Genomic DNA, 23,486 nt, shown 5'->3' with positions numbered 1-23,486 from the left:
TTCTCTTACTGTAGGTCTTGAATAATCTATCCGTCATGCACTATTCAGACGCGAGCAACAAACGGCCACAGTTAGAGATTCTTCTCATTTCAAGGTTGTCTGTTGAGTAAAAAGACTCTCTTTAATGTCTGATGCGGAGCATGGAGTCGCTGCCAGGTAATATTTCCATATTGCATTTATTTAATATAAACCTAACTTACAGATGCTGTCAATTATTGACCTAGGAATAACAAGGAATTCTTCAGACCAATTAGTAGCTTGATACAGTAAATTCACAGAGATAATTCAGATGAAAGGCCTTAATTTAGAGGATTGACCTTTTTAATTTATAGCTCTCCGTTCAGATACAGCAGCGTTGAGACAATAAAAGAAATCACAGAATTATTATATCTGTGGGTGAAGCACCTATTAATAACTCTATAATGTCAGAAGTGAGGAAAAAAATCTTGTATCTTGTCGTGAAGTTAATATTGTTTTGCGGCCTGTAGAGACGCTGCTTCCTTTAGTGCAGCATCTAAAGAATCCGTCATCATCACAGAGGATTATGTGACTGTTCTAATATGGAGCAATATCAATATAATAGTTTGCACTACATCTGCCTTGCCTGGAATTTAACTAGATACAAGACGCGCTGGTGATTGCCTCCTCCCTGCGAGACTCCAAACCAAGTTACGCTTTAATCTTCCGTCGAATCTAAGCACTGCGACTTACAGTGTCTAAATTAAATGAAGTGGTCTGCTCCAGCACGGCTGACACCATGAAACCCATCTGGCACAGGAGCAAGTGTGGGAAATTAAACCCGCGCTCCATGTTGTTATTGCATATACTGTAAAGGAAATGTAATTATTCAGACACTGTATTTTGCGAACAAAGTCTTTGACTTTGATTCGGTTGCACAATATTTAAACCAGGGTTGACAGAGCTGCTCCGGAGGGATTGAACCCGAACCCAGTGCATTTCATCTGCTCAACCTCAATCCAACAACAATGAGCCTAAAAAGCTGCTAATAAACCCACGAGCCCACCGGAAAATAAGGTGCTTATGTAAACACTGGAGCTCCGCTGTAAATGAGAAGCTCGAATAAACGCAGCCTCTTGTCCTTCTCTTTGTCTCCGCACGGTCTCCGGACTCATGCAGAGGACGCCAGCGCAAAAAGCTTTTTATGCGTCCTGCCAAACGCACGCACACACACACACACACACACACACGCATACACACACACACGCGCACACACACGCACGCACACACACACACACACACACACACACACACACACGCACACGCACACACACACGCACACACACACGCACACACACACGCACACACACACACACACACACACACACACACACACACACGCCTGCGTTCCCCCCACCGCAGCCCGGCTGGAGGCCTCCGAGGCGGGAGGAGCGCGATGATGGATGTGTTATATCAACTTCTTCCAGACAGCCGGTCTGCGAAGTGGACAGAGGGACACGGAGGGGGCCGGCGGTCAACACAGGCTTTAGCCCCAATTTGTGTGTGTTTGCAAGAGAGAGAGAGAGAGAGAGAGAGTGCGTACACCTCGGCCACTCTCCTCTTCCTGTCTCTGACCGAGGACTCGGGGCCTCCTTCTCCCTTCCCATCTGCCCCGGCACCACCTCTTTGTCCCCCAGCTTGCTGCACTGACAGGTGGAGTTGCCGCGGTGATGGATGACTATGCGCCCGGTTTCGGAGTCAGAGTCCTACACCTCTGCTACCTGCCATGCGGGTCCCTGTCAAAGACTTCCTGTCAGGTCAGCTTCACCCCCCCACTTCGTTCTATCCGGCTCTTCGTCTTGATCCCGCTCCCCGTCTCTCCCTAATTTAGCGCGCTGCTGGGACCTATTTCAAAAGTTGAAGCGGAGTGCAAATTTTCCTAGAAATAGGTTGTCAGCCCGGCAACTTTTGAAGCGGAGCGGAACAAAGAGGTGCCGTTACTTCGCGAGTCTGAGCACCGTCGAACCCGCGGCTCCAGCCTGCGCAGAGGCTGCATACAAACATTTAAATGAGCTGCACGGTGTGCATTCATTATGCGACGCGCGTCCCCAGGAGTGACTCCGGCTTCACGCCACACGTTTGAAACTCTGGCCCCTTTGGAAATGATGATGTCCACGAACTCGCCGCTCGTGAGCTTTGTCTGCGAATGTCATTAGTCTGTTCTTTATTAGAGACCGGCAGCAGCCGCGCGTCTCTGCTACCAGGGACTAGTTAGCGTGTCCTAATGAGCCCTTAGCTTCCAACCAGAAACCCTGTCAAGCATTATTAATAAAGAGCCTATTTGTGCAGGTCTTAGTTGAGGCAGAGCGGCGCTTATTAAGATTTATCTGCGAGAGTCATCAAGGCTTCGCAAAACCAACTTTTATGAGGACGAAAATGTAAAGATGATCGTTTTTTATTCAAATTACATGTTTGTGTGTTTGTTGGGCTTTTCTAAGGAAACCCTCTTTGATTTAGAGCCAGCAGAGATTTTAATCATGTCCTCAGGCTGTTTCACAATTACTTTCTTATTATACCCACACATTCCTGTACCTTTGTATTACACTGCTAAATTGTCAGTGGAAACAAGAGGAGAGACATTTGGAATAACTGATTCTTGGGATTCAATTCTCTTCTCGCCGCGTGTGTTACACTGTAATCGCAACAGACCTGATGTGCTAATAGCAAAAAGCAACTGGTGGCGGGTTCGTTTTGGAGTAATTGGTGTAGGATTTCTCTGAGCTTTGCATTGATCAAAGAGGCGGTGGATGAACAAAGACGCGGAAACTGCCACGGCCGCGCTTGAAGGCGAGCTTTGAAAATAATTCAGGACCCCAATAAAAAGCAAACTGCGCACAATTGTCTGTTTACGCGTCGGGTGATGTCAGCATATGTCTGTGCATCACATTCATATACTAACTTGGTGCCCAGGCAGCAAACCGAACATATAGTGAAGCAGGTACGGCGTTCGTCAGTGTTGTATATTAATGCCTCGAGAAAAATGTGGGCGCTCGAAGAATGTTTTCACAGCTCACGACAAATAGTTTCCAACTGCGAAGAAATGAGTAGAAAATCAGCATTCCACGCTGTTGCAGCTCCAGCCACAAGTGGTTTCGCTTGAGCTCGACGCAACAGGGCAACATCTGCCGAGTGAAGAGGGAAACTTGCGCTACGGCGGGTTTTACACGGGTTGCTTTAACGGCTGCTGTGCTGTACATGCGTCCGCGCGCGCCGCCCGGCTAATGAGATGACAGATTTTACCATAACGTTTAGAGTGAGGCTGTTATTGCGTCTCGCAAATATGTCTTGTTATAACGGGCCCTTCTGGGGAATGCTGCAATTTTGCTGCTTTATGGGCATATTAGATTTTTATATCGGCTCCGGATCAATGTGATATTTTTCAGGAATTTAATTTGCTGGATTAACACAAACCAGATATTCGTCTCAGGGTCGCAATTGATTTTCCTGAAAGTGCACTATATCATGACACACAGTGGTACTGCAGTACAAAATTACATCAACCTTGATCGAGCATTTCATCCGTATGACCAGCTTATACTTCCATGAAGCCCCTTTCTGATTTATTGTTTAAAAATCCAAACGAAACACCTTAAAGGACTGTGGCGGCTTCGTCGTTTGACCATAAACATAATCAGCTGGATCGAGACTCACTCAAGCAGCATCTGCGTATTCCAGCTGCATGGAAATCCTGCGTAACAGTCAAGACCTCAGCTTATCTCAGACGCACAACTGTGTAAACCACCTGGGACTCTTTACTGTCTGTAATGTGACTGCTGCTGCTCTCTCTCTCTCTCTCTCCCTCTCTCTCCACAACACAGGGGCGAGTGACGCCGTCTCCGCCTCGTCTTTGACTGGCAGAATAAACACAGTCGCCGCAAAACAGCGGCGCTGGGAGGGAGCAGCTACAAGCAGCCGCGGAGGTAGGCAGACGCCTGTGACAGTGCATGGCAGGAGAGATAAAGCTGTGATAGTCTCAGCAGAAGATTGGTGTGTGTGAGCAGAGTTTGGAGGCAGAGATGCGAGATTCAGACAGACAGAAGCAGGTCTGTGCATAATTATACCTAGGTCTGTGTTAGTCCAAACGCGCTATTAGTCCTGCTCCATAGAGGCACCTGCAGATAAGCAGCGTTCAAAGAGCACTCAGTAAAACAATGCTAACATTAAAGGAGCGTTTTAAGTCCGGCCTCGCTGCCTGTAATTAACACAAAAAAGAGAGATAAAAAACCCAGGGTGCAAAAAGTAAACCACAATTAAAGCTGGAGATCAAACTATTGCAGTAAAACAAAGAAATCAGACAGTTAAACATGTCACAGCTGAAAGAAACAGATGTCGGCGTCGAGGCATCTACAGGCCACAGAAATGTACTGTAGGAAGCATATTGTTATTCTATGTGTCACACAGCTTCACCGTGCTGATTATAAGCGCATCATCTGAGGCCGACAGTCGTTCTCCGGGAGCGCGCGGCGCCAGCGCGCGGCCCCCGTCCTCCCTCGCTGTCGCCGCGTTCCCATCCGGAGCTCGCACAATAGCCGCCTGATGAGGGCTGGGCGATTGGAGGCGGGACAAAATGAAACGTGAAAGAATAACAACAACATAAAAAAAAAAAAAAAATAGAGAGAACTTGGAGAGGCGGGTGATGGGGAGAGGGGCAAAGAAAAGCAGAGAGAGAGAGAGAGCGGAGTGGAGAACGCGGCTCAATCCAGCTGCAATTAAGGGAGTGATTTTGTGCCAGGGAATATGCTAATTCTTCCTTTGTGTGAGCAGTTGATTGGCCATTGCACTGCTCACCAGGCGGCGAGGGAAGGGGAAGCGGTGGGCTTGGATGCCTCTGTCTGGCACAGCGTCCATCACAGGCTTCATTGAGCCACACCATCACAGTTAGAGGAGGGAAAGAGACGAGGAGCCCTCCTCCGTCGGCCCCTCGTACTCCAGGAAGCACCCAGGTACAGCCCAGGGACATAGCGAGGGAGATGCTAGCTCAATTAGCAAACTCCAGAGATGAAACAGGAACAAAGATACTCATTAAAAGCAACGGATGACCTTTACATATGAGCCGAGCCACTATTCACTGTAGACTGGTTGTAATTTTGGACCTGAGGGATTCTGGGAATACTGGAGAACAGGCTATGAGAAAAGACACTGGAGCTACACTTTCTTTTTATCTGTACTTGATATGAATTGTTGCCTCCTTTAACACTTCAGAAGAGTTTTTTCTACCGGTTGACCAGAAGTGAGGTCATTCTATTATTGTAAAAAATCTGTAACCTCATATATACAACGCGCTGTGTCTCCGTCGGCCCCTCTCCCACTTTGTCTTTGACTGATGATGTCAGAAACAGTCGGGTGGAGCTCCTTGCCTCATCACCATCTGGTGCCCAGAAGAAGGAGGCACAGCAGTGCTCTCACGATGCACGCCCACTTACCAGCCCACAACACACACACACACACACACACACACACACACACACACACACACACACACACACACACACACACACACACACACACACACACACACACACACAGGATCCTACAGCGGCACCAACGAGACCACACAAACGCCAACACACATGCTGGTTCCAATAGGAGCACAAGTGTGTATACTGTATATACAGGGACATGCAGACTTTACCACCCACGCTTTGTGAAGGTGGGGTCCATCTGCTCAGATATTTACCTAGCGATGTAAATAATCCAACAGGAGATGCCACTTAAAGGTACCAGCACATGCAAAATCCACTTTTTGGCCATTCTAGTACATTTCCATGACTGTCTCTTGCTACTTCAGCCAATCCCAACGATTTGTGTTGTAGTTCAATTAGTACCTATGGCAACGGTAAACAGGCCACTCACAGAACCGCCTCCAGTCCTGTCCTGTTTTGGCTGTTAGCATTATGTTAGCGCGAGGTTAGCGCGCCATTAGCCGCTAGCTTTAGCCAGACGTCAGCAAGCTGGACACTACTGAGGCATTGAGGTCCAATATTTTTAGCATGAAGAGCAGTAAAAGCAGTCTCCTTTAAATGTCCCAATAGTTAAAGGTCTGAGGGACATGACACAAACATAAGATGTGTTTGAGCAACTTCACATTATAGTAAAAAAATATGATCTACTAATGTGTTATTTTAAAGCATTCAAATGACCGTATTTGTATTCATAGTCTCAGTTGAGTCCGACAAAGCCGCCACAAACAGACATGCACAACCGCAGACTACAAATAGAAACAGGCGAGCAGTGCTTAAGGTCCTAGCCAGTAAATGCCCACAGGCACACGAGACAACATACAAAGAGCCATGAATGCAGTCCGAGCATCGCTGACACTTAATATACCAACACAGAATCAAGGGCTGCCACATGCACGGACATGCAAGGGCAAACATGCTCCCAGAACAATTTACCCGACGTGAGGCTGAACGCCGGCTGAGAGCCGACTCCAGAAGAGCTCAGCCCACGGTGCAGAAGCCTGAGCGCTCAGGTCGCTCGCTGCAGCTTAAAACATCACTGATGGCTGTTTCACCCTCTGACTCACTAAATTAACTCCAAATCCATTTACCAGCGTTGCAGCTTAAGCCCTCCAGTTTGGTCTGGGTCTTCAGTGGGTTCTTCTAATTGAGTTTCTAGTAATTACCACAAGGCTAATGCATTGTAAGTGCCTTCTAAATCAGGGGTAAAGATTTTGTTTCAGGCTACAAGTGCACACAGTGATCGTATGCATCGGGATGTTAAGAGAAGCTTTGTAATGTATGTGTTAAAAAAATTCACAGATCCATCGCAGGCCTCGGTGGCAATCAGCTCACACCCAAAGAGAGGATGATAGCCCTCTCCCCCTGCCTCGCGTCTCGCTAATCCGTGACTTTGATTCCGAGTGCCAGGCAGAGGTAACCTGGCTGACACGCTACACGGGGTCCTTTGATGTGCGCTGGCAAATCTGACGTGTGGGCTGATGCCGCTCGGATAAATACACCCGGAGCCGAACAAATTAGCTGGTTACCTTTGCGCTAGCCGGTTTTTGTCCGCGGAAAAATTGCGTGAACTGCACCTCGGGCCCTTCCGGATGCGCGGTGCAGCCTTGTTGTGGTGGTCAGGATGTGAAGTGAACGCATTGCTCTCGCACCGTCATGAAGTTGGCGGAGACCTTCACTCTCTCCGAGGACTCCTTTAATTATGCTTTAATTGCCTTATTAGCTCTTGCTATCGATGGAGGAGAGACGGCAGAGGGAGGACAGGGTCAAGGAAGGAAGGAATGAGAGATAACAGGGCAAATAAACAAAGTTGGGTAGAAGAGGCAGGCGAAGGACTGGAGCTGACACAAAAAAAAAAAACCCGCGCACAAACGTGCGTACAAGGAGCTAGTTACCGCGGGTGAAATGTGAGGCCGACTCCTGTGGGAAGAGCCTGTCAGGCAACATAAAAGACAAACATAAAACCCAGCGCAGATACATGTGTAGTCATGTATCTGCGCCGGGGCAATTGACCCCTCACCTTGACCTCGGGACGGCAGGGGAGGCGACCGCGGAGTCGAGCAAGGCAGCGGACGGGCAGCAAGAAATGATGAATGGGAGCGATGTGGGAGGAAGGCGAGGAGCAGGGGGAAGAAGGGCCGAGAAACACCCTCCGGGCCTCGAGTGTTCAATACGGCAGCGAGAGTGACTCAGATAAAATACATGGAGATCAATTCAAATTGGCGTGTGATGTAGATGTTTAACTATAGGAGGTCATTTTCCGGCTTGTTTGCTAATGTTTTATGGGAAACCCGCTTCGGAAGGAGCCCGTTTGCCAGTTTAGGGTTTACGGCGTGTACTTGTTTACTACCTTCCGTCTTCACGTGGTCCAATGTGATGGCGTCCACATTCTCACAGGCGACTGTTACCTTCGGGGCTCGTCGGGTCCGCTCGCTGTGACAGAGAGGCGGACGAGGCCGACGCCGAGCGCCGCGCACGGCGCAGGGATGAAGCCGGCGTCTGCTCCGCGGGCCCGACAAGAATAACGGCTGACGTTGTTCTACCGCCGCTGTAGGCTGTGCCGATCCATCTGTTGCTCTAGCCGGCTCTACCCAGTGAAGTGATACTATAAAAAGGAAGCCGGTGGGAGTGGAGCCTTCACACAGGAGCATCTGCAGGGGCACTACAGTGAGCGTCCCCTCTTCATCCGCCACCCACTGCACACGCTCACTCTGCAGCCGTGAACCCAGAACTGTTGTTTTGCGATTGTGTTGATTTACATATATTTTCGCGCGAGTGCGCTCCCATGCGCGCGCCTTCCACGCCGGGAACGTTTGAGCCGCGCGTGCGCGCGCTCGTTTGTGTGCGACCGAATCAATCCATCAGGGGAACACGCAGAAGTGTTTCTTCCCTTCCCGCACGTTGTTCCCCAGCCTCATTAGAACCCATTCAGTCAATCAAGCATGAATCCCTAACACAATAACATGCAAAGTGCTTTGTCTGGGTGTAATTGGCCTTGCCAGAGCTGCTTTGCTCGAACGTTAGCTTCACTTGTCTCCCTCAGACCGCAGCCAAAGGAGCCCTGACCAGGAAATGCAGCTGGAGAGGAAGACGGAAACAAAGCGGAGAAGGAAGGAACGACTAGAGAAGAAGATGCAGAGGCCTGTGTGTGTGTGTGTGTGTGTGTGTGTGTGTGTGTGTGTGTGTGTGTGTGTGTGTGTGTGTGTGTGTGTGTGTGCACCAGTAGCGCGTGCGGTCATCCAGAACTCCTGTCTGTCACAATCACATGCTCCCCATTATATGACAAACCAGTTGACATCCCATTTCCTCACGCACACACACACACACACACATGCACAGAGGCATGATGGGAGATGGATAACACACAGTGCCATTGAAACGTGGCCCTGTCTCCATCCCCATAGGAGAGACTGTTTGTTTGCTGTAATGGCTCACACGGCTGACTGACACTTTCCTCCATGCCGACCCAGCAGCCAATCTATTAAAATTGTGCGGTGACATTGTTGATTAGGCAGACACTGAGTGTACTGCGTGCGCTTTGTTATACATTAATGGGTTTATTGGTGCAGGGAAATGCTGCGCGGTGCGTTTGTGCGAACGCATGACTGTACGTTTCGCCTCCTCTTTGTGTGCGCGCGAGATCAAGGGCGTGCGAATCAAATGGAACCGTTTCATTCTGAACCACAGCTTTGCACAACACAAAGACCAACACGTGGGACTGAGGAGATAGTTGCAGTCAAGTGCTGCCATCTAGTGTCAGATCAGGCAAAAACAGCCCTGTCTCACACACACATCCCTCTGGAGGTGATAATCTGTCTGAAAATAGTCACATTTAGAGGAAAATTCAAAGTAGCCATATTGATTTTTGAATAACTATTAAATGGACACAGCGGGATCGCTCATAATCCAGATGACATAAATTCATTATCCGCCCATTGTTCCCGTGTCTCACCCTCACTCTCAGTCTCTTAGTCTACTGCAGATCAATAGCTTTGTTTGTTCCAGCAACACTTCTCTGTGTTTTCTCTTGTTCCTCTCCGCAGGAAGCGAATTGGACGTCCTATTTGCGCCGCGGTTATGCTGTGATTCAGAAAAAAGCCAAATTAAATTGCCTAATTGGTTTCCTTGGGAAGGGTAAAACAGATTTAAATTGATTACCGGTAATGGCCTTTTGTGGAACCGCATTGGCTTCTGCTGTTTGAGGGGGATTTAGCAAAACCAATTAATTTGCCTCACCTCTTATGCGCCCTCCTCCTGTCTCCATTTGTCTCTGTCTCTCTGGCGTCCGCTTTTCCCACCGTCTAATGTCCTCGTTCATACTCCCAAAACCAAGAGGGATGATGATGACGATGACGTCACTGGATAACAATCATTCAGGCATAATTGGCTGAAAACTGTCACACTGCAGCGCTGATAAAAAAGCATGATGTGTTTTTTTTTTTCTCTCCTCCTACATCGACTGTTATGAGACTTGCCTGACAAAAGGTAATTTAAATTTCTCTGTCAATTACTGCGGCGGCGCCGGTTTGCCTCCACCTGGCAGCAGCTCTCTCTGCTCCTGCAGCTGAGAAAGGAAAAAGTAAGATGTCAAGGTCACATTTTGTCACACAAGCTGATTAAATCCTTAATGCGCTGCCCCCCCCCCCCCCCCCCCCCCCCTCCCTCCGTACCCCCGCCTCAGTGTTTCTCCACCTCTCATCAAATATCATCACAACCAGACCTAATGTGACATTTAGAATGGGCAAATTACAAGCACTTAATGTGATTTCATTAATTACATTGGGGCAACTATTGTGTATGATTAAAACAGATGTCACCCACCTCACGGGGGACGGAAGAAATATCGTTTTCCCGCCGCCGACTTTTATTACCAAAGTCAAAGTTTAAAAAAATGGCACCGTGAGAAGTGTTTAATGCCAGATCAGGACTGTAGCATCATCTGTTAGCGCGCCGGACGTTTTTCAGCTTCACCGCGTGCTGTAAAATTAAATGAAGTTGGGCTGAATGGCCCATGACAAATGAACAAAACAATTTCAAGCATTGTAAATTTATTTATATCTGACTTTATGGATTGGAAAAACTCTCACTGCCCTCAAACTCAAGAGAGGTGTAAGAATAATGACTTATTAAGGATTGGTGTTTAAGTCCGATTACGCACGTAACCCTCAGGCAGCACTGTGATTGTCGACGGAAGGACAGATTGGATGATGGGATTACTTTACACACTTTTGGGGGGGGGGGTTCAAAATGGGGCTAATCAGAGTTTGCAGGTTTGATGTTGCCCTGAGGGGCACAAAGAAGTTCTGCACCTTTGTGAGGGCAGGATGAAGAGGAAAAAGAAATAGCTTCCTGCTAAACAAGGTTTAATTAGAACCTACAGAGAGGCACGATTAGTGAAATAATCCTTTTTATAAAAACACCATTAAGCTGAGAGGATGCAGGTGATATGTTTATGCAAAAAACAAGAGATCAAAATGAAGAAAATCAGCAACTGGAATGAACTGACTGACACAAGAAGGCGTCATATTAATAGAGATATGCAGGGACATGATATCACTACTGTAACTTCATGTGTGTCTATGGCTGCTGCTTGGTAGGAAATTCAGCTTCATTTTACGTCTTGTCATTGCTTGTGACTCGCAATCCAGGATCACATTGTAAACGATACGCATTTTTAATATTCCACCGGTGGTTTTGAAGGATGAGGATGAAAAATATACAAGGCTTTCATTTCTCTTCTCCTGCTGTTTCATAATCACAGTTTATGTGGAAACCGATTATGAAGGATTGGGCGGATCAAGTATCAGGACAGGAGGATGTGACAAGAGGGGGGGGGATGATCTTGAAAGCAGAAGACAGGCCGCAAAAATACACTGATGGCGGAAAAGGTCAGAATAAATACAGCGAAGATGCTTCTCTGAAATCCATAGTGGCTTTTTCCTCACATCAGACGAGAGCTTTGACCACAGACGTGTATGATTTCAGACTGTGCCCGTCTGATGTGTTGCCTTTCGTCCGTTTTATTATAAACCACAGGACGCTACAGAAAGGAAAGCCCGAAGATGAGGAAACATTATCCAAGTGAATTAAAACAGCACTAAACTAGTAGTTCTCTGCCCAGCGCTTTTATCTGTGGCCTGGGGTTTTCGAGCCAAAGGCCACGGCAGCCGGCAAAATCCGTGTCGGTATCCGTTCATATCAGGCTCTGTGAATAACAAACATGCTTGTTTTCAGTGAATAATTTATGCCGGTGGAAACTGTTAAAAGCAATGGAGCCGAATACGACATAAATCCCCGGGATGAAGTGTGTTCGCGGGTAATGCTGCCGCTTCGGGCAAAGATCTCAGTCGTTTGATGCGCAGACATTTGAATAACTATAAATAAAACGGGTCGAACTCTTGAATGCACATCGGCGTGGAGCCAGTATGTTGTTCGTCAGACAGCTTTAGGTGCTACTTCATGCACGTCCATCTCCAATGTATAGTCATGGAGGAAAGGTTCATTTCCTGTAGCAGTCTGTTGACTTTTCCCTGTTACTTTTAACCTTTTACCTCAAAATGTAGTATTTTCCTAGTATTACTTTTCACTACTTTTCTTTACTTTGTTTGCCATATGGACATTTCTTTCCAAACTTCCCTAAACCAAACAACACAGCACGTTGCCAGTTTCAGATATGGTCAAAACACTTTTTCCATATTTTATGTATGTATAGATAATGTGTTGCTTTGTGTCTTCTAAGCATAATTAGTATTGTGTTTATGTTAAGCAGTATTTTTAAAGCACGGAACATCAGCACAGCCCCATTACTTTTATGACAGACAGCACAAAGCAGCTAAATCACAAATGCATAAATGGCCTTTTATATTTCAGTGTAAAACCTTTTATTCCTTTACATTTATTTACAATCTCCATAAAATGTGATTCTATTAAAAGTGCCCCAGGGAACGCAGAGGCCCGAGAATTCCAGCATCGGTGGAACGTTTTGTTTCATAACTCGGTTTCCTCATGGAATTAAAGTAATTTACGAGTGGCTGTTCTCGGTGGCGCTGAGGAAGGAGCCGGACCCTGCGAATCCAATAAACATAAACAACAACCGGTTAATGGGCAATAAGAACAGACCGAGCTCACACACACACACACACACACACACACACACACACACACATCCAGGTGCAGCGTCGCCGTGCTTTGATAGCTTTTAAATGTGTTGCTCGTAAAATCAGATGGATTGTGGGTTCCTCCTCACCTGTTCAGACCAGTGGGTAGCTGGCTGCTGTAGCGATGCCACACTGGTTGTGCTTGTTCCTGGACATCATGATGTACCCCTCTTCTCCCCATTGTAGACCCCAGCTGCAGAAACATATATATTATAAACAATATCTAGTGAAGTATGCGAAACACAGTCAAACTTAGTCATGGTGACTTCCTTCGAGTTACTTTAGCGTCTATGAATCACACCATGTAAACCGCTGACTGTGACATTACTACATTTTTTGTAAAATGTTCTCTAAATGTCAATGGATTCCGCCTTCGCAGGAGAACATGTTAATGAGCGTGAGCGGCGCCGAGGGGGGGTCACCTGTTCTTGACCAGCCAGTAGTCCTGTCCGTTGCTGGTGCCGTAGCCCACAGCCAGGACGCCGTGGTCCAGCTCTGTGCTGCTGCAGTCTAGCTCATTGTACACACCTGCAAACGCACGCCTCGGTTCAACAAATTCAACAAAACACTTTATCATGAGGATGTTTCCTTGTGTCTGCGTGCGTTACCTGATTGATAGAGCTGGAAGGAGGGCTGGGAAGCGTCGATGCCTACGGACACGGGCCCGACGGTGGCCACAGCCTCCTTGAGCGCGTCCTCGTCACCTACAGTTACATCAACGTAGCCGGTGCACTTAGCGCCGACATTGGCGGCGTTGTACCTGCACTTTCCATCCTGATTGAGACAAAGGGTTGGGGAGGGGTCAGCTTTTCACTTGTTTGTCTGTCTGTCGCCCACAAGATGGCAGTATTGCCCATTTTTGTCACAGCGGGAGGCCAACGCACCTCGGCTTCATAAGGGTAGGATTCTTCTGTGTCGATTCCCCCGGTGGCCTTGATGTACTGGAAGGCCTGGTCCATCAGGCCTCCCATGCAGCCCATGTTGCCGTACTCCCCAGAGCAGTCCACCAGCTGCTGCTCGCTCAGGGACACCAGCTCCCCCGTCTTCCTGAAGGTCTGACCCTCCAGCGAGCCCGTCTGAAATGAGCATCGGCAGGTTTCACATCGGAAGGCGCTTGTTGCAAAGGTACCTGCGCGGAGGCGGAAGGCGCGAGCGGGTTCGTACCGCGCTGAAGGCCCAGCAGGAGCCGCACTGCTTCTGGTCCTTGACGCCGGTGACGTAGCCCTTCTGCCTCCAGTCCACGCTGGCGGGCAGGTCGTTGCCTGCAGGCAGCCGGAGGAAGGCGGAGCCACTGCGAGGCAGAGAGGCGTTGAAGGAGCCCAGGCAGCCCTGGGAAATCAGACGCTTGTACTCCTCGTTTTCCTGTGAAGACGGGGTCAAAACTCAAGATGACTTCACAGGGTTCTCAACCAAGGTGTAAGTCACTGTAAGCCAAGTTGGTCGCAGGTGTTTTTAGGTTTGTGCCTACCAAGTCAGCAAAGAAGGTCATGCCAAGGCGGTAGGACTTGATGCCCTGATCAGCCATGATGTTGTGCACCAGGACCAGGCGTCGGTTGGTGATCCAGATTTGCCTGCGGTTGGCTTCCTCCAACGGAGAGTTGTAGGACTTTCCTAAGGTTTAAAGAAAGGTCACCAAGAGAACAGTGGAAAACAATCAGTTTAAAGAGTAAAAGGTGTCCAAATGGATGAAAGTCACCCTGTATTTGGCAAAAAAAAGAAACCTGATCAGACTTCTGTCTCACCGTATTTGAGCTTCCAGGCGTGGAACTCCAGGTCTTCCAGAGAGATGCTTGCACAGCTGGCAACGGCCAGAGCGGCAGCGGCGATCAGCAGCAGTTTCATCCCGACTGACAGACAAGCAGAGGAAGCAAGAGACACTCTGTGACTTGAAGGGAACCACGCGCGGGTTCAGACTGAGCGCTTTCACTTCGTTTCCACCAGCGTCTTCTGTCATGATGTCAGACGCCACATCGTCCTACGAGCTTTAATTTCCCGGCTTCTTCTGAATCTCTGTCTCATCTCTTCCCTCAGACCTATGCTCAAGTGTGTGTGTGTGTGTGTGTGTGTGTGTGTGTGTGTGTGTGTGTGTGTGTGTGTGTGTGTGTGTGTGTGTGTGTGTGTGTGTGTGTGTGTGTGTGTGTGTGTGTGTGTCCTTTCTTGTGGTGCCTTGCTCACCTGCCTCCTCGTCAGACGTGTGCAGTGATGTGTGAGGTAAAACCACCCGCAGGCAATGCTGCGCTGTGCCAGACAGCCGTCCTTATATACAGTAGCTCACTCCACTTATGAGTTGCAGTTTGTCCAGTCAGGTGTCTGTCAGCAGCTCGTAAACCCACAGAGAAACACACAGGCAAGCACTAAAATAGAGTAAGTTAAACATTGAGAAGTTCTCATGATGCAATCCTGCTGAGAAACTCCTTTTTCTACAAAAGCAAAACCATAAAAATCGTTATGATTAGTCATATAGATGGTTGGGAGTGACCTGTTAATGTCTGTGGGTCAGGAATCATGCGGCCGTAAAGAGGACGTGTCTCTTAGTTCCGCATTTAGTTTCACTGTCCTAGTTCCAGGCACTTAACAATGGAGGTGCCTCGAAGAACAGAACTAAAGGTTTGAAGTTCACGCTTCTAACGGCCGCGTGAGCTCTGGAACAGCAGCAGGTGGAGGTGTGGGGGTTTCTGGGAAGTGTAGGAGGCACGTCTTAAACGCCCACGTGCAGTGTTTACCTGATCGGGTTTTATTTTGCCAGCATCCTTCCCCGACCATCCCGTCACTTTCTTCTATCGTGTGTTGACTTGTGAGAAAAGTGTGCATTCAATTTAATGATTTTCTCAGGTATTAAGTGACAAAAGTAGTAATTTGTGAAATACAGTAAACAGTTTGTTTGATATCATTTAATTTGTGATTCATCATGGTTTCCACTGACTCTCATTCATGATTTCCTTTCTGTTTCCACACGCACATCCTGTTTTTAACTTGTCTGTAAGTTTCAGGATGTTCTATTTAAATTTGCGTTTCAAGCCTTTTATTTTCTTCACACATGAACTACCTGTTAAACACGACTAACTGATTTTAGGAATGATGTCTGACTGTCACAAGGCTTTCGTGTGAAGATGATACATCAGACCATAAAATGGAATGAGGAGAAACTGAAAGCTCAGCAAAACGCTTCACACTTGTTTGTACACAAGGTTTACTTCCTTAACTCACTGCTGGGATGGATTGTTCTGTGCATTTTAGCCCATTTAGGTGAAGTACGTTGTCCCGTTACACTGTAAAATTCCTTTCATACAGGATTTATATTATATATTATGAGTTATGAGTCAGCACAGTACAAGTATAACAAGTTTAAAGCTCACGGTTTGTGTCCACTGCATCAAGCCAGTGTTCGAAGTAAAGCCTGTTCTTACAAATGGAGAACATGCAGATTACATGTGTGTTGGGATAAAGTATTTCATTCTGCAAAGTAAAACAGAAACCATTGAAATGCAGAGGTAAAAAAAAGGTTTCCTGTAATTTCCTCCACCACTTCTGCATCTCGCTTGTTTATTGTTTATGATTCTGGTAATGCCACATTTGAAACGTGTGACAAACAACACACAGTTTTGTAATGTGTGTCATGTGAAGAGGAATAAAACAGTCATTGTTTATGGGAAAAGTGCTGTCTGAATTGGTGAATGATATACGGTAAGTTCAGATGTTGAGGGAATTTTGTAAGAATACAATAGAAAATTTTGTAATATTGTTGTTATTAGCTCAATCACCAATGTATGATCAGACAGATGACGTGTGAAGGTGAATCAGCGTTTTTTGCCATATGACTTGCAGAAACGACCAGTCACATGGCACACAGCCTTTAAAATTAACCTTGGACCAGCTCAGCCTTATTGTAAGCAGTGAGTCAGTCATAGCTACAGTCAGGACTCTTGGGTCAGAACAGAGTCATGTCGGGGACTTTTTGATGTTGACATCTAATCACCTACACAGCAACTTGGAATCGCGTTGAATTCTCCGCATCATTTTACAGAAATATATAGAAGATTTTAGAGCAAACTCTAAAAAGAAACCTTAGCAGCTCCTTCCTGGACTCACACCTTAACATCTTTTGCGGTCATGTTACGTTTAATAAGGGTTGATGCCTGAAACCGCCAGGAGAGGGCGGCATTTCCTCAGGCTTGGCGTCTACACTCACTGGCCACTTTATTAGGTACAACTGTACATTTATTACAATTCAATACAATATAATTTATCTGTTTTTGTTTTGAAGCGAATGCTAACGATTATTATTGAGGTACTGGAGTCATACTTATATATATTACGTTGATTCTAATGTTTGAGCCAATTAAATTAATATTACAGGATGACTAAGGCTCTTATTAATGGTATATGGAGTTTATAGATGTGGACTGTGAGTGATATAATGTGACAATAGCTGTGGATGCACTCTAACAATGGAGCAGATCCTGAAGGATCCACTGTGAAGGTCCAGCAGCATTGTGAGAAAAGGCAGCGAGATGCTTGGCACCGGGAAACCCTCGCCAGTAAACTCTTCTAATTTCATTACTCTACAGGTTTCCGCGGCTAAAGCCAATAATGTAGTTGGCTGCTCCGTAGCGAGGAGGTCACACATAACAGCCGCTAAAGTGAGACCGGCCGGGATTCCTCGACGCATAATCTGTTTATCGGATCAATAACAGAGGAACATTTGGCGCATAGCTGGGATGACTCTGTCTTCTGTGGTTACACATTGCTGGCATTCAGCACTCGTTCCCACTTTATAAGTGACAAAGTGTGAATGTGGGCAAGAATTAAAGTGAAGGCCTTTGAATAAGATGGGTTGCACAGTGTCCTCTAGACAACATCTGCTTTTGTTACGGACTCTTGGATTCACATATATAGAAATATACAGACAATCGAGTCTGTAAAATTCAGAAAAATAATTGTACAGGAAATTGTTGTTATTGGGTTTGGTTTGTCCTCAGTGTGAAATAAATTAAAATAATTAAAGATTCAGTTCCTGAAACTAATAGTAGTACTTATTATGTGGTAATAGGTTTATTTCTTTTAACTATTTCTACATTTCTCTTTAAATTAGCATCTCACATACTGTTAGTAATTGTGGTATATTAGAAAAGTTTTAAAAGGACAATTTACCATTTACCATAAAAATATTTATTGACATCACAATCTTCTTGTACACAAAAATGAGAAAAGACACACAAGAAAAACATCTCAAAAATATTTTGAAAGTCTAAATTCAAAACATCTAGAAACACGATGTGACTGTTCAGCGTTAAACAACTGAAACTGACTGAAACAGCTTTTAATCTTTATTCTCTATGAAATGTTCCTTCAGAGATGGAGTTAATCACATAATACCAGCGTATAATATGATCATCTTCATCTCCCCTTTCTTTTATTAAAACACAAATAAAAGTGAACCACAATAATTTCAGTTCAACACTGGCCTAACCAAACATTGCAGAAACGCAGATAAACACTAATAAATAGAAACACTTTATTTGACAGAGCGTAATAACAATCAAAACGCATAAACTGCCGTCAACGCTGCTCCAAATCACCGCCGCATGTTGCATTCGCCACACGCAGATAAGTGGATGATGACGACCGCTGTATCAACAAGGAGCACGAGACGGAGATAAGCAGGGACGTTGGAGGGAATCCCTTTCCACCCGCGCTCATCCCCCCGCCCCTCGGTTCATCCCTCTGTCTGCCTGCGAAAAACGTCCGCTGCGATGCCCGGCGCTGCTCGGTCCAAACGGGTCACCGGAGCCCGCGCGCTGCCAAAGTCTGCGTCGGGAGAGGAAGGGGAGCAGCGGCACAGGCGGCGGACGGTGATGCACTGCCTCGCTCTCTCTCTCTCTCTCTCTCTCTCTCTTGCTCGCTCGCCCGCTCGCTCTCTGCTTTATCTCCATGGTGCACACGCGTCAACCTGGAGCGAGGCTGTGTACTGGCAGCGGAGGCCGGCAGCGGCGAGAAGGGGGTGGGGGTAAATGGGGATGGAGTGTGTGTGGGGAATAAAGGGACATGCTGCTTCAATAGCGGAGCAGGTCCAGGGACTAATTGGATCTGGTAATGGCTGGTCAATGTGACTAAAGGGCTCGTTAGAACCAGTACAGCTCCTTGCCTTTCTTGTGCTGCTGGAGGCCTGAGGAAAAAAGGGACAAGGAAACAATGAGGAGGACAACAGGGAACAACAGAACACAGGTTGTCATGGAGCCTACTTTTGCCAAGCATCCTGTTTTAAGGGGCAGGGGCCGTCGGTAATGACTAGTTATTGTGTGCATGCGTGTGCGTTTCAGCATACGTGTGAGTGTCAGTGGAGGGGTCTGGAGCATTCAGCCCCACAGGTGCAGACACCTGTGCATGTGTTGCAGATCTATATATTATCGTAGGGGTTAAAAGTCTATGTGGATGTGCTCCCGTGTTCTACGGTGCTTCTTAAAACCCCGGGGGGCGCCCACGGCCTGCACTGCCTTGGTTTTACGTGCTTTCACAATAACTTACCCGCATCCATGTTGAGTGCCAGCGTCTGCGTGACGTCTCCGGGTGGAAGCAGGCCGGGCCACGACGCGGCGGGCTCCAGTTTGCTCACGTCATAGTGGCTCGGCAAAGCGGGGAGGTGAGGTGGCCTCACTGAGGGCATCAGCAGGGGCCCGTAGTGAGGCTCCAGAGCTGAGGGGGAATAAAGTTCGTGAAGAGGCCTCGGAGGCCCGTAGGCTTGAGCCTGAGGATAGCCCCAGCTGTCTGGAGGGTGAGGGTGGGAGTGAGGATGAGTGTGTGGGTGAGGATGCGCATGTGGATGAGGCAGACCTGGGTGGAGCCCCGATCCGTATGGGTCCATGGAATAGGAGGGTGTTCCTGTGTCGCAGTGGGAGCGACTTTGAGGTGAGGAGTAGTTACTGTCCCAGAAGGATGGAGGGAAGCTTCGCCGGCTGCTGGGCGAAGGGGTCTCTGTCGGGGGGGGGGAGGGAGAGGCCGGGTGAGCAGCGATCCCATTAAGGCCTGGGCACGTACAGTTGCGAAGCCGTTGATTTACAGACAAATGGAAAAGGTTTGAGCTGTGTAAGAGGAGCGAGCGCCGCTGAAACGTCGGTGCCACTCACATGACTGCTACGCCCTCAGCCCAGATATCTTCCCCATTGGGTCATAGCGTCACACGGCCCGGGCCCCGACAAGACACGAAAATAAACACAACAACGTTCTTGCAGACAGAGGGAGAGCGAGAGTGAGCGAGCGAGAGAGAGGTGACGGAGAGAAAGGTAGAAAGAGAGGCGTCGCTGCAGTGCATCCTTCACTTCTAAATAAGGCAGACGCTCTGACCTGGAGGGAGTCCAGTGGTCCTAGTGCTCTAAATCACCCGCTGTGGTGATATCTCTCACTCTCATGTCAGGCCGATACATCTAAAAGTCTCACAGCACCGCATGCGTACACACACACACACACACACGCACACACACACACACGCACACACACACACACACACACGCAACTCTGACCCTATGCTAGCACCCACCACCCTTCTCCTCTGTCTCCTGCACCCCCACCTGTTGTTTTCTCTGCCCCCCCCCCTCCTTTGCCCTTGACAGAATGTCAGCGAGCCATTATATGTTTTAGCAGTATATTTTTATATTTAGCTATTCCTCTGAAAAAAGACACCTTGCGGCACCGTGGCGGCTAGTGTTTCCCTCTGCCCCTGTCGCATAGTCGGCGGCGTATATAAATCTGAGCGGCGGCGCGGCGGCCATTGTGGGGCAGGCGCTGGGGCCAGAGTAAGAATGGCAGCCGCCGAGACGTTTGAAGGGGATACGGCGGCGCGGCTGTGTGCTTACGGCGATGTATAAACATAGCATCTGTTGTGAGGCAGGAAGTGTATGTTAGTGCCAAAATGAAGACGTCTGACTGAACTAGGAAAGAGTCTATTAGCGACAGCGGAGAGGCACGGGGTCCGGGTCGGAGGCCCTACATGGAGATCCAGGCACTTCTGGAGGCTATGGTGGTTTAGCAGAACCCGCTGGTGCCGGATAAAATGCTGATTTCCTGCACAGGCATCGGTTTTGTTCCAGACTAAACCTTCGAATGCTCAAACCTCTCTCCTCGAACCTTTATCCCCACTAGAAACAACTCCCCTTTGACTTCCGAGAGCTCCTGACCCTTGTGACCTCTAACCCCCGAAGCGCTGACCTCTGTAGGGACAAAAGCTACGACCGGCGGCCCTTCTGTCCCGTCACCTGATCACATCACCTGCTGACGCTGCAAGCGCTAGGCGCCACACAGAACGCTGCAGCACCTGTGCTCCAGCGCAAAGAAATAGAAGTGATGAGAACTTTATTTCTTACGCGAGTCAATTTAACCCAGACTCAATTTACATTAATTGCTCAATTTTTCGACTAGAATAAAATATAAAATGTCAAAAGATCTACATGCAACCTGTAGGTTTGCATGCTGTCAGTAGCTCTTATTGTTATGGTGTTTTATCTGGATGGTGGAGCGTACCTGTGCCCTGTTGGTCTGGTGCCCGCCGTTTGCCCTCTCCATCCATATAGGAGCTGAGCGCCCTGGAAAAGTGCTCGTCCACCATGCTGCTGATATCTCCCTGATAGTAGGTGAAGAGGACGCAGCGTGAGGTCAGATACTCTGCCTCTGGGGCCTCCTGCTTCTCCTTGGGGCCCTCCTCGGCCCTCGAAGCCGCGGGCGTGTAGGAGGAGGACGAAGAGCTGGATGAAGACGAGGAGGAAGCTGACCCCGCGGTGCCTGGGCCCCCAGACATCCCCTCGGGGCCCCTGGGAGCGTCCATAAAATCCCGGCAGTGAGAAGCGCTGCTCAGACCTGTGGGAGCCTGTCAGAGTGGGGTTATTAGGGGGGGGGGGGGTGAAGACAGGTGCTGCAGGGATCAGCTCTTGAGTTCGGCACAAGACATTTCCATCATGCTGGTCTTTGTGTTTGCTCCTGTTAGCGTGGTGTGCGTTTGCATGGGAGCTGAGACTGCCGCACTTCTGCGTTTGATTAGACTCACAACTTGCAGAACTGCTAATATATATTTTCAAAGGACTAATGGTTTAAACAACTAATTCCATCACCAGCATTCAACACGATAATAGTTCCATGATGATTTTTTTCTATTTTACGCACACACTACAGGAGCTAAACTAGACTAATAGTTATTAGGTTTAACAATTTATCCTCAAGATAATTAAAGGTGTCCCGGAAACATTTCCTACCTGTAAGCTATTGATGAAAGCAGGAGTCGTCGGTGCGTACGGTGCGTAATGTCCATAGGCTGGGTACATAACATCCAAACAGCTCATGGTAAATGAGCGGTGTCCTCACTCTTCTGCTCAGACCGACCGTGCCGCGATCGACAGCATTCCGTCTCCAGCCGCTCGAAAAAAAAAACGCGCTCGGTTTGCGCCAATCAGCGGGGAAAAAGCCCCGGTGCCACACTGGACGCAGTCACCGGAGCGAGAGCGCGCCTCTCCCTGCGTGCGCCGCAACAGCTGCGGCAGCAAAATGTGGTGAGGTTTATGGAGCAGGCACGAGGGTGTCCTGTCCTGCACATCCCCGTGTCGACCCCTCCCACGCACGCCAGCCCCCCGCGCCCCCCGCATAACCAGCGTCGACGCTCCCACCGCCGCACAACGCGCATCCAACGGCGAGCGGCAGCGTGAATAAATTAGCTTTGATGTTAAAAATAAAACATGGAAGTCACATCAAAGTCCGTGGCGGCAAATGTGTGAATTTCTAAATTTAAAAAAGTAAGGGAAACACACTTTTTATGAATAGAAAGTTCAACTGATGGTCAAAGAGATTCACTTGAAGTTACTAAGCTCTTAACCATATAAATGTGACTTAGATGCTTCAAAACTTTGGTCTCAGTCAGAGCTGAAAGTGTTTTCATGGTCTTAAAACAGCCATCGGTTGCCAAGTAAACCTTCAAGTCATCTGAAGCATTTAGTGTTTTCCCAGAACGACACATAGGTGTCAGCTATAGGCTGCATACACTGGCCATGCCAACATGGAGGAGAAAGAGCCCCGGGACAAATCTATGACAAATGATCAGCAATCAGCAGTGTAAACAAAACGAGGTTCTCACACACACACACACACACACACACACACACACACACACACACACACACACACACACACACAGTCCGAGCATGAATCCATCATGGAGACTCATACAGTCTAAACATTAACACTGGCCACATTAAACCTAAAGAACGAGTGCTGGACCACGTTCTCAGTAAAACGTCTCCGCCTCCTGTTTGGGTGCTTTACAGGTGCCTGGTGTTTGGGCATGCCACTCTTTTTGACAGGCACTTCAGAATGCCTCGGAGAATAGTGTGGAAAATTTGCTGAATTCCATGGACGAGTGTCAGATGAGGTGGAATGTCTCTGATGTATGCTACTGGACGAGCTCCTGGGGAAGCTGCGTCCTCCAGACGGAGAACACGAGCAGCATCTCGCTATGCATACATCACACATAGCACGCGTGGCTCGGGGCAGGCCTTTTTGCATGCTAATGGACCCAACATGCTTGTAAATAGCAGCGGATGAAGCCGACATGTAACACGTTAGTTCTCGCTTTTGCGCACCCCCCCTCCCCCAATAAGCCAGATTTATGGCCCGGCGCTGCAGAGCGATCCTTCGACGCCGCGAAGCGTCCGGACGCTTCCAGCGAACTGCACGGCTCCAAACTGGACGAATTGGAGTTTAAGGCTCGCGTCTCCCTCAGCCCGTGACCTTTTCAGCGTGACTTATACAATTTGGGCTACTGTATCTATTTATGCAGGGCAGCAGTGGAGTCAGGGATGAAAAGAGTGATGCAATG

At 48.0% G+C, this 23,486-nt stretch overlaps 2 protein-coding genes and 1 long non-coding RNA gene across 4 annotated transcripts; 1 reads left to right on the top strand and 2 right to left on the bottom strand.

Annotated features, from left to right (window-relative positions):
• The first annotated feature begins 1,252 nt into the window (after positions 1-1,252).
• LOC129603604 (uncharacterized) lies at positions 1,253-10,133 on the top strand. Its single transcript, XR_008693675.1, has 3 exons — positions 1,253-1,775; positions 3,837-3,938; positions 8,521-10,133. It is a non-coding gene; the product is annotated as an uncharacterized LOC129603604 (long non-coding RNA).
• A 2,201-nt stretch (positions 10,134-12,334) lies between these two features.
• On the bottom strand, positions 12,335-15,002 carry ctsl.1 (cathepsin L.1). The gene is made up of 9 exons (XM_029139687.3): positions 14,810-15,002; positions 14,377-14,481; positions 14,103-14,245; positions 13,799-13,996; positions 13,519-13,710; positions 13,243-13,408; positions 13,057-13,162; positions 12,724-12,827; positions 12,335-12,542 (listed from the first exon to the last, which is right to left on the bottom strand). Exons 2-8 carry the CDS (start codon positions 14,474-14,476, stop codon positions 12,728-12,730), a joined length of 1,005 nt encoding a protein of 334 aa, XP_028995520.1. The 5' UTR covers positions 14,477-14,481; positions 14,810-15,002; the 3' UTR covers positions 12,335-12,542; positions 12,724-12,727.
• A 2,778-nt stretch (positions 15,003-17,780) lies between these two features.
• On the bottom strand, positions 17,781-22,179 carry vgll2b (vestigial-like family member 2b). Of its 2 annotated transcripts, XM_029139694.2 has the most exons (5): positions 21,874-22,179; positions 21,149-21,491; positions 19,466-19,606; positions 19,160-19,327; positions 17,781-18,800 (listed from the first exon to the last, which is right to left on the bottom strand). In XM_029139694.2, exons 1-5 carry the CDS (start codon positions 21,958-21,960, stop codon positions 18,757-18,759), a joined length of 783 nt encoding a protein of 260 aa, XP_028995527.1. In that variant the 5' UTR covers positions 21,961-22,179; the 3' UTR covers positions 17,781-18,756. The 2 variants fall into 2 exon arrangements, with proteins under 2 accessions (XP_028995527.1, XP_028995526.1); XM_029139693.2 differs by having other exon boundaries at positions 19,160-19,606.
• Positions 22,180-23,486: the final 1,307 nt, after the last annotated feature.

The sequence above is a fragment of the Betta splendens genome, chromosome 22 (genome assembly GCF_900634795.4).
Source record: "Betta splendens chromosome 22, fBetSpl5.4, whole genome shotgun sequence".
NCBI lineage: Eukaryota > Metazoa > Chordata > Actinopteri > Anabantiformes > Osphronemidae > Betta > Betta splendens.
This window is presented reverse-complemented; position numbering and strand designations above follow the sequence as displayed.

Coding starts and splice junctions, on each gene's coding strand:
- ctsl.1 (XM_029139687.3), bottom strand. CDS start 14,476: ATGAAACTGCTGCTGATCGCCGCTGCCGCTCTGGCCGTTGCCAGCTGT. Junction 13,997..14,102: donor TGACCTTCTTTGCTGACTTG/GTAGGCACAAAC, acceptor CCGTCTTCACAG/GAAAACGAGGAGTACAAGCG. Junction 13,163..13,242: donor CTTCCAGCTCTATCAATCAG/GTAACGCACGCA, acceptor GTGCGTTTGCAG/GTGTGTACAATGAGCTAGAC.
- vgll2b (XM_029139693.2), bottom strand. CDS start 21,960: ATGAGCTGTTTGGATGTTATGTACCCAGCCTATGGACATTACGCACCG. Junction 21,492..21,873: donor CTTTCATCAATAGCTTACAG/GTAGGAAATGTT, acceptor CCACTCTGACAG/GCTCCCACAGGTCTGAGCAG. Junction 18,801..19,159: donor GGCACTCAACATGGATGCGG/GTAAGTTATTGT, acceptor TTTTTTCCTCAG/GCCTCCAGCAGCACAAGAAA.